Genomic DNA, 11,250 nt, shown 5'->3' on the forward strand with positions numbered 1-11,250 from the left:
TCCCCCAAGAGGTTTTGAGCATTTTTGACTTGGGTCCTCACTGTGAATTCTCCATCCAAATAGCAACTGGGATTGTTGAGCTCACTACAGAATATTAATCTCTATTAAATTACATTATTAAATAATTATTTGAAATGGACTGTTCAAGCTTATTATAGCAAATTATTATCAGCTTTCAGTAACTCCTTGACCTCCTTAAAACATACTTCCAAAGGTTAGCCTGATGAGAAGATTTCACTTTCCATGTCCTGAAAATGCTTCTGGAAATGGAGTTATCTTTCTCTTCTACAAACCTCTGCTGGTTTTTGGTACATTTTGCCTTTACTGTACTACTTCTCTTTATACACAGTAGTCATGTAGGACTCATACAAAACCAGGTGACTGAGCACAGGAAGCTCTCTACTGTTACATATTCAAACTCCTTTTCAGATCACTGTTCCAACATCGTGTGAAACCGGGACAACTTTGGATGAATTTTCCCCCAAAGTTTGTAACTCTTCCTGTACATCTTCTATTTTATGTAATATCATAAGCTTTTGACATTTTTTCAGGCAATAGCTTCACAAAAAATCAGAAAAGTATTGCTATAGTTTCTACGGAAGATGAGATATTTATTATTAGCAATTTCATTTCATAAAAACAAATTATGTGCTTATAATAATAGTAGCTTCCACTTAAATGCTTACTTAATAGAGAATCAAAATTATCTGGAAAAAAAAAGGGTATAAGAATTCATTAAAACTGTACTGTAACCATTTTTCTTCTTTCTCTGAAGCTAAATATTCCACTGCTATAATCAACATTTTTGGAGGCAGGCCCTGGTAATTTTTTAATGTATTTCTAAATAACACTTAGAATTAAACAATATTATTAACATTTTGAGACTATGAGTTCATCTAGGTGCATAACACATAAACACAGACAGAGGTCCTCAGCGTCTCCAGCAAACAATTTATGCAACAGTCTTATTCCTAGAAGATAAACACAAGCTGAAAGTAGGGGATGTTATCAAGAAGGCTTTGGAAGCAGGTCAAGTCAAATGCAAGGAAAAATGAATTTGTACAGCTCTAGCAGAATTCCCTGATGTGCCTTCTCTCCAGTGGATACATACAGCATTCAAATATGTCACTTAAGAAAGAGATTCAGGCTTGCAAACCATTTATTTAAACATTCTTACTGCAGTTCACCAAAACTTATCCTTTGTCTGCTGGCCAGGAACTGCAGAAATGAAGCACTAATATCAGTTAACTTGGACTTTAATGATAATCACAGAAGACTGAATGTCGTTGAAAAATACAGCATGTATGTATGAAGTATGTGCATAGAATCCTTCCAATTATTTCAGCATCTTCCAAACTACCATTTCCTCTGCTCACTCATTACAGTTTATAAATATTAGCCCAAAATTTATAAATGGCCTATTTCTATTAACAAGATTTATGAGATCTAAGTATGAGGATGTTACTGAAAGACATTCTTGTCTTTCTAAATTGCAGAAACAACTCTGCATCCTCTTCATCACCTTCAAACTTTGAAGGTGAGGCAGTGAGCTCAGCACCAGAAATATGTTCAAAGTACTTTGGGATACATTTGTCAACTTTGAAGGTCAAGTTTGTGTCAATTTCTTAAGTGACTTTCTTTATATATCATCATAATTTCTTCACATACAATACATTCATTATTGCTTTTTTCTTCCTCATACCCCCTTGGCCAAATTACTGCTAACATATAAAATATTACACACGATAAGGCCAGAAATAATCCTCTCATCACTGATTCCCCAAACTTCTGGAAAACACCATAACTTACCAGGAATACCACAGTGGAACAGAAAAAAAATATTAAGGAGGTCATGCATAAGAGTAAGAAAGTTTTTTCAAGCTGACTCTCTGTGCTTCTATCTGCAGCACAATGCAACACAGCATGAATCAGTACAGCTTTTGTCCCTCAAAAAAAAGCCAGTGCAGATGTGAATATTTTGATCTCACTTTTGAGCTGAGTTGACCTGGGCTATGTAATACCCAGTGACACCCAGTGAGTTCTGCAGAGGCACAGCATTTCAGAATAGCTAGACCAAGAGTTAGGGCTCCAGCTCACATAGTCTAGAAATCAAGTACTTGTTAGAAAATAAATTACTCTTCCTTACTGGCCAAAAAAGTTTTTATAAAGTATTCAGCACATATTTCTATGCCGTTTGGGTCTGTTTCAGAGTAAAACCAAGGTATTCCCGTGCACGCCCAGGTGGATGTGGAAGACCATCAAAACTGAATGATAACTATGAAATGAGCAAAAGGTGAAACCAAATTAGTTAGCAAACTGTAAGTATATGAAAAGTGGGTTTATTGTACTTTACATTCTACATAGTTTTGCTAATCAAGTGGAAATTTTATTGATAGCTTCAGGAGATAGAAGTTTAAGGAATACACCTTCTATGATAACACATTTTTACTTTGCTGAATAACTTAATTATCTTAAATAGGCATTTCACAGAGATCCCTCCAAATTAAAAAAAAAAAAACAAAACAAAAACAAAAGCCAAAACAACAAAATCCCAAAAACAAAACAAAACAAAAATTAACAAAACAAAAGAACAAAACCCAAACCAAACAAAAAAAACCCCACAACCTAAAACCTCTTTATTGGACAATTTGTTTACAAGTGTCCCTCCCACTCTGGCCAAGCAGGTGGCAAGTACAGATGTTCTGCAGAAGAATTAAATAATCCTTGACAGTCTATGTGAAATAAATTTTACATTATTACCTCACCAAAACATTTAATCTGTAGTCTAGGAAGTATTAAAAAATATTTTTTGTGCAATATTTTCTTTAAGGATTCTTCATTCAACATGCTCTTTCTATAAAGAGGTCACCCAATATTTAATCTTTCAGCTTCCATAATCTGTTCAAGGACATAAGGTGAGCAAACTATCTGATACTGTAAAAATACAAGGCTTCTTGGAGCTCTGTTACAATATCAGCTGCCACCTCTAATCCTCTCTTCCACATTAGGGCCTGTTCTACTTGAAATGCCGTGTAATTGAAATTACAAGCTTTTGGCTTCCTGTGGCAGTCAGCCAGCAGCACATTTTACGCTAAACCTTACACTAAAAAAATGGTACTTTCAGTTAACTTACACACAGTTTTTCTGTTTACAGGAAAGTGGGAAGGAGGAAATATCTGGTCACCTGGGAATCACATTTGTTTCAGTTTTTGAAATGCAACCAGAACAATTTTTTCTAAACTTCAGTTCTATTTACCGTTACCTGAATTAGCACTTCTGAATTTGTCATGTCCAAGAACACAAAATTTCAGACAGGTAAAAACAAGGCATTAATTGATTTCCTTTTCTTACATATATTTTTCTAGAGTTCAGAATATTCTTTCAATTTAGAATAAGAGGATTAAATATTTTCTAATAAGAATATTTTCACCCAATAATTTTTTTCTTTTTTTTTTTCTGTATATAAAAAAATGTGGTTTATGGATTTTGTTTGACATAAGGGAGGTCTCATCCAAATAGGTCCAGGGTATGCAATTCAAACTACTTTCTTAACTTTCCTACTTGCAGGAATTATCACTTATTTCCCAAGAACCTTGATATTATGCTTTTCTAACCATCTTATATTGTTACCTTACCTAACAGTGGTTAAACATTCACATTTGTGTAGGGATTTTTTTACTACCTGTGGAAGAGCTGAAGTAAGTCAATATTAACTGTTATTATTTTTATAGAAGATTTAAATTTTGAAGTTAAAATCTGAAATTTCAAATCTAAGTGCCTGAATTTCTACATAATTACAAAAATCAGCTTGGATTTGAAAACTTTTGTATCAGAACACACCAATTTGAACATAAATATGTTCATAAATCTATAATTTGAACATAAATATGATATAACTATGACACTTACAATTCCTACTACTGCAAAGGTGCACTGCTGTTGTTCCTGATGTGGCAGTGCTATCTTAAAATAGCTACTTAAATGAATAAACTGCTAAATGCCAAACAGTGACCCCAACCCAGTAAATAATTTATAGATTTAGTTAAATGCAGAAGTTTGGATGATTTCTGTTGATTATACTCAAACAAGTAATTAAGTTACTTCATGTTACTGTTCTAGGGGAAAAAATGGGAAAAGCTATGAAAACTTCCAACAAATAGAACTGAAATAATGTAACATTGTAATATTATTGCATTCAACATATATTGACAGCAAAAATAAAGGTTTAGTTTTTCCTTGTGCATGAAGCTTAACGTCATTTTACACACAGAATTAAAGAATTTATGCATTTATCACAGAAAATCCATGTCGGTATTTCTTCTATGAAAGCAAATGAATGTTTCAAAGCAGTAGGGAATACAGGAAAAAAATTATTTAAAACAAAAAACTTCTATAAAACACTTTATTACAGTATTTTTCTCATAGTAATAAAGAGCAAAAACCAAAGGCACATTCAAGCAGAAACGCTTTTTGCAGTTGGACAACTTTTTTCTTCCAGTTTCTGCTGCATTTGAATTGGTTTGCCTTACATGGATAATTTAAAAAGAAATATATACCTTTTTACGTGCATGTGCAAGGCAAGATTCACATAAAAACCACCAAAAACTAAGCATAAATCCTGTTAGAGCCAGGTGGTAAAAGAAACAAGTCAGAGAGAAGGCAAAGGCTATTCCATGTGATCTGCTCAGTGCTTGTACCCTGTTTCTATTTGTTGATCACTGTAAAGTTAGCAGCTTCCTCTGCAACCCTGCTTTTCCATTTCTGCTAGAATTCCAGGCCATTTAAATTTTTCCTAGTTTCACTTCTGTATTTTTAGAGTCTTATTTTCCTTAATGTTTCTGGAAATGTTCTACACATTTGGCTAGCAAACTTTGTGTTCACCACAGTGAAAAAAATCTCAAGAAAAAGATTTTGCATTTTGCCTGGCACTTTGCATTTTGTCTGACACAAAATATTGGCCAGGGAGTAAACTAGGATCTCCAAGGATGTTTTGAATGCCTGTTTCCACTTTGAATCCTTACAAAACCCTTGGGGAAAGTGTTGATTCCTGTAAATACTTCAACCATCTTTCTGCCAGCTTTACTCATTTATTCACCCAGAATGCCTTGTTTGGGGTTGTACAGCACTGAAAATCTAAGTTTTCAACTTTTCAAACATTAACTCTTTTTATGAAAAATACAGGATAGCAAAATATTCTATTTTAAAAAGTATAAAGAAAAATGTCTACCTACAAAAACCATTTTTTTCAGAAATAGAACAGTAAACATATACCAAGCTGCAAGAAAACCATAATATAAGCATAGTGTAAATTACATGAATAATGTAATAGACATAGATGTTGCCTATTTCTTTTGAGTACTAGTATCCAGATTGTTTTAATATCCACGTTAAAGATGAAAAAAAGAATCCAAAGATTTTTTTGAAAATCCTTATGCATAATTCTTGCTACTTTGTCCTACAATTTTTCTCAAAACACTTATCCTTTGAAGGCCAAGGCACCTTTGAGGAAAACCTGTCAAATGTACCTTAGCAGAGAAAAAATTATATAATCATCTATTAAATTAGCCACAAACAGAAATTACCCTATTGGAATGCAGTACCAATATTAAACATTGCACACCTTGAACTATGTCAGGATTTTTTTTACATGTAATATGCACATTTGTATAAATCAATTTATCAAATTTATGAAAAATGTTCGATCAACATCTTATTCTACTTTTCCCGCATCTCATAAAATATCTAAAAATCATTCAAGTCATGAGAATATATTTTGGTATCAATTCTGTTTATAGGCATATGTGTTACTACTTTGAAATATTGTGGAAATCCATTTCAAGATTGCATTTATCTACACAGCTTTCCTATGAGGCATCTCACTTTTATCTCTGTATTTTGTATGTCAAGATTGCCAAAGAATAAGTCTCACTGAAAATTATTAGGGGAGCATGGAACAGATCTCTCCTTCAGAGCCCTGAAAGGCAATGAGAACAGTTGGATCATTTGTTTCTTTTTGAGGAGATACAGTTACAGATGAAGTGTTGGATAGTTGATTTTAATTTTGAATATCAAGCTATTATAAAGAGACAAAAGTACACAATCAGCTAGCTACAGACCATTTAAGCAAGAACACTAAGACACAATACACCAAAAATAAAAAAAAAACAAAACCCCAAAACGTGTGAACTAACAGTAACTGGCTCCTTAGAAACTTGGGCAAAGTAGTTTTTCAAGAGCTTGGGCATGTGAAATGATCTGCCTTTGCCCTGAGGAGAGGATGGACAGGCAGAGCAAGAGCTGCAACTGCTCTTGGCTTGTCTTTGCAGCACTGGTAATTACAAAATCAGCCAGATTTCAGCGATTCAGCCCAGGGAATCTTACTGCCTCTGGCAGTTCCATCCTCCCGGCAACCTCAAATAAGCCTGCAACTACCAGAGCATGAAATGAACACAGGTACATATTGTTGGTTTGCTCCTCAGCCTGCACACAGCATACGTGTAAAACTGTTCAGCTGAAGGCTGTACCTTTCTGTAACAAGATTTTGCTAATAAGCATAATTAACTTTTGTTTTCCTTGTATTTTTTTCTATGTAATTCAATTCATTTGTTTCTCTCTCCCCATGTGTCATGTCTGCAGAATTGTGAAATCAAGCTTTGTAGCTACAAGTCCAAATCAATAAGGAAATGTGAGTTCTGAAACCACTGCAACATTTATTCTACCCCTCTGTTTGCTGGTGGGAAGCAAAAAGGAGGTTTGAAAAAGAAGCTCCAAGCAATGCCCGCTGAAGTTCTGTTCTTTACTCTTTTTGCCCAATATCAGCAAATGCTCTGTGAGGTTCTTACACTCCAATTTCTCAAAGAGCTTTAGGGATTGATCTGGAACTCCATATCCCTCAACTGCTTTGATAAATAATCTGGTTGTAAATACTTCAGTACTATCTAGCTTTATTCACACTGCTTAATCAGCTGCCTAAAGACTGCAAGACCAATCTGCATTGTCATTTTTCTTCTTTCTTTATACTGCTTTTTTTTCCTCAGCTAACAAATACTGAGCCCTTCTTTCACTTCCTATATCAACACTAAAGTGTGCTATAAAGCAGTATTGCTGAAGAGACTGAGCAGGAATTGATGTGTCCTTTTACACTTCTCTAAAATTTTGCAAAAATTAACAACTCAATTTATTTGCCTTAGGGGAAAAAAAAAGCAATCATTTCTTTAACCTATATTCAAACACCTGGTGCAATATTAGTAGCACCAAAATTATGAGTATATAATTCTTTAAAAACTATTTTACTGCCGGTTATGTTTTCCACAAGCTGCACATCTGCAGAGATCTTCTTAAGTTTAAAAATAAAAAAGTGATGAAAATATTACCAAGCATAACATTGCATTTTTTTAAAAATATATATAAACTAGCCATACATTTTTAGTAAACTGCTCTTATTAGTCTTCAAGCAAATAGTAACAAAAATCTAAATTAAAGTTGAGATATCACAATTTCATATTTAAGAATTTCATATTTCATTTAAGAATGAAATTTAGAGTTTGAATTATGTTGTTCTCTTCAATTTGTAAAATTGAATACTATCTGGTAAAATTAATATTTGTCTAGCATTTAAAACATACAGAATATGTATAAAATTACTGCACTTTCAATGGGCAAGCCCAACAACATGTGGTTTTGTAGATTATAATAATGTATTTCGAAATACCCCCTTTCCTAGAATGGAAAAACTAAAGCAGAGAACTGAAAATTCAGAAGGGTTATGTAAATTTTGTTTTCTTCTCTTTCTCTGTCCCTGTTCTCAGGACAACAGTGCTGGCAAAGACAACTTTTATCTCTATGCACAATCTATTTTTTAGGAAACTAATTTTAAACATTACAGGATTACCCATAAGGGAAGGTACTTACAGATGCTGCCACTTGAGTAGCACTCTGAAACTCATTAATATCTTCTGTGAGTGTTTCAACCCCAGGTACTTGAGCTGTTCCAAAGAGGTACAAGAGAAATGTAAATCACTCTAATCAAGTAAGTGTTAGTCACTTTGAAAATGTAATGCCTAAAAATTTACTCCTGGGATGGTAAATGTGGCTACTGTAAATGTACTACTTTTCAGTTACAGTTCAATGGACTATAATTTATGTCTGATTTTAATCTATAACTTTAATGCAACATGGAACAGTGTCTAACACGACTAGAGTGATAAGCAACCCTCCTTCAGTGGCCAAGGTATCTTCTAGGTTCTTTATTAACTTTACAATTTAAACTAAATACTGTTTACCCTTTACACAAGGGAGTATTGGATCTCCAGCTTTAATAAAATTAATAAAACTATATCAAATTAATTCAGTTAAGATTCCTGAAGTAAAAGGATTTGGTCAATTTAGACAACATTTAAAAGCCTTGAAAGCATTTTTTTGCCCATATTGCTACTTGTAAAATGACCTAATTTTGTGAGGAGTCTAAAATGTCTCTTTGATGCATGTATAATGACTTAAAACAGATTTTATGCAACCCTATCAGAAAAAGAAACTTCCAAGTAACATTCTATGCAGTTTCACTCTTTGCCTAGCACTCTGCTAAGGCACTTAGATGCTGCATCAGCAGCCTAACACAAAAGAAGATGTCCTGATCTTCCCTGTGTTCTGCTGTTATTCAGACACTTAGCAGGGAAGTCCTTATGTTTCCAGAATCCAATTTGTCAAACATCTCAGGCTACATTTATTATGAAAGCAGAACTTACTGTGAAGCGTGGCAGCTGTGGTTATCAATTCATTGCAAACACAAATTGATGTGGAGGGCAAAGAGGTGATGATAATGCAAAGCTGTGGTCAGGGAATTGTGTGGGAATTGAGAGATGTTGCCACACTTTTGCCATTGCCTAATCTAGTCCTCAATCTTAATTCCCACATATTTGTATCTTTAATTTTTTACCCTGGTCATGCAATTCCACCCATAACAACACTATATGTGTTCCATATGTTCATGTTTTTATTGAACATCCCCAATTCCAAACTTTTCCTCTACATCCTAATGTCTTGAACTTTCTACTATAATGACACTTAAAAGGGGAGGAAAAAAACCCAAACAAAAATAAACCAGAACCCAAACACCCCAAAACAACCAGTGACTCCTGTTTGATAGGGAATAAATCACTGATGTGAATTTTGCTCTAGCAAAATTTGTTTAGCAAGAGAAGTATTATATACCACAATATAATCTGTAGAGCTGTAGATGTAATAGCATAATAAAATAGGAAATACCATATTTACACAGTGGCAGAGTACCACAGAACCTATTATCCTTTGTCCAATATTATTCTAGGTGGAGTCACAAAAAAAACAAGTCTTTGCTCACACCCCAGAAATATGTGGAGTTGCACAATACATGCAAAGAAACTCACATAATAAACAGCTTTTCACAGATATTTGAGGAGTGGTTTAGAAGTCTTATACTTTTCATTTATCCTGTATTAGGAGATTACTCCCTAATATATGACTGCATTTTAAATTTACTTCTACAAGAATGCATAGACTGCAAAAGCTGTACTTGCAATAACGTCTTATTTTCCTGCCTTATATCATGGCTTCACTCTAAGGGTAAGGTAGATTTCAGCAGAAGAAAATGAAACAAGTGAAACAAGGTTGTATGGTATAGGAAATTGGGAATAAGTGAACAATTATTCCTAAGTGATACTATTTCTACATATCTAAAACCTCCCAAAAATACTGAAGTAGATTGCTTCTACAATCTACCAACCTGATAAACAGACTGGGGGCTGTTGGATGTAGATTTTTCTGGATCAGTTCTGTTGTAGTGTGTATCTTTTGAATATCTTGAATATCTTTTGTATCTCAGCAATTCTTCCCATCAACCTCTACAGAACAAGAGCAAGGCTCAGTGGAGAACTGACCAAAGAGAAAACCCAGACAAGCTTGGCGTCTACAGGGAAAGTTTGCTGTGCATCATCTATGCTGCTGCTTCTGATCAAAATCAAGAAACTATTAAATTCTTCCCTTAGTTCTTTCCTGTGAAGTGGTCTAATGGAAAAGGGAAAATTTTTGAGAGGTATAGTTTAGGACAGTGAAAAGAAACTGCAGCTTTAGAATTTGTGTTTTTCTATCTTGACACCTGATTCCTACCTCTCATTTTTACTACTTAGCTCAAACACAAGTCTGTCCAATTCAGCAGGATTATACTAGAGGGAAATCAGTGTAGTGGTTAATTAGAACCAGATCCAGATTGTCAGTGGAGTCAGTATAGTGTCTGATGCTGCACAGGACCTTCTCACATAAGCTCTTGCATTGACTTTAGTAGGTGGAATTCCTTTAAATGAGGCTTATTTATAAGGGCTGTTAGATCAGATGTTCTGCCAATCACTTCTGAGTTTAGTTAATCTGAAATTCACAGGAGAGATGTTCCAGGTCTAACAACAGAAACAGATAATTATCTAAAGAAAGCTACTCCCAACTTTGTTGTGCACCAGCACCTTGCTTGTTCTTGAATGGATGGCTTGCATCAGCACTTCCCAACGCCCTTTTCCCTCATTAAGGGCACTGGTACTGATAAATAGCAGAACATAAATTCAAATAAACCTGGTAAGTGAAGCCTGCTAGTCACTATTTCATGATGTAATACATCTATAAGAGGACATAACTAAAAATTCAGTACAACAATGCCTTGGCTACTTAGGGTTACTTAATATCTTTATGAGGGTTTTTTATCATCCTCTTATACATAATATTTATTGGAAATAAGTATCACATGCAAAGAGAGAAAATATTGTGCTGCATTTACAGGAAAGATTGATAGAATGGGCAGTTGCCTGAGTTCTGTGTCTGTTTATAGTCTGTACCTACTTGTGAAATCCAGCTGTGGTTTTTTTTCAAATTGAAGCGTAGCACTAGCCAACATTTTAGGAAAAAAAGACTCACCCATATGTTACGAAACACTGAACATTTCTGAGGGCACCTCTTGACAGAAATTTGGCATTACCTTACTACTGATCTCAGTCTTTTCACCCAAGAGGCCTTGTTATTTTCTAGCTACATGACTAACAGGTCCATTATATTCATAGACACGAGATAGATGTTTATAACATCATGGATATCAGTGCCCCACCTTCCTATCTAAATTTTCCTCCCTGTATTTTATGGAATGTGGTGTTTTTGAAGAAAGTGTCTTCCATCCTCGCTGTACCCATATTGACTGCAGAGTATTCAGAAGCACATGAAGTGGCTGAAGGTGGA

The 11,250-nt window shown here is 34.5% G+C and overlaps 1 protein-coding gene across 1 annotated transcript in view; it reads right to left on the reverse strand.

Moving 5' to 3' along the window:
• The window catches only part of CUNH8orf34 (chromosome unknown C8orf34 homolog), a 149,362-nt gene that overhangs the window by 22,666 nt on the left and 115,446 nt on the right, over nt 1–11,250 (reverse strand). Inside the window, exon 10 of the mRNA XM_039702828.1 lies at nt 7,912–7,985. Within this exon, the coding sequence (XP_039558762.1) occupies nt 7,912–7,985 (74 nt within the window). The remainder of the gene's footprint in view (nt 1–7,911; nt 7,986–11,250) is intronic.

This window comes from Passer montanus, unplaced genomic scaffold (genome assembly GCF_014805655.1).
Source record: "Passer montanus isolate IOZ18808 unplaced genomic scaffold, ASM1480565v1 scaffold16, whole genome shotgun sequence".
Taxonomy (NCBI): domain Eukaryota; kingdom Metazoa; phylum Chordata; class Aves; order Passeriformes; family Passeridae; genus Passer; species Passer montanus.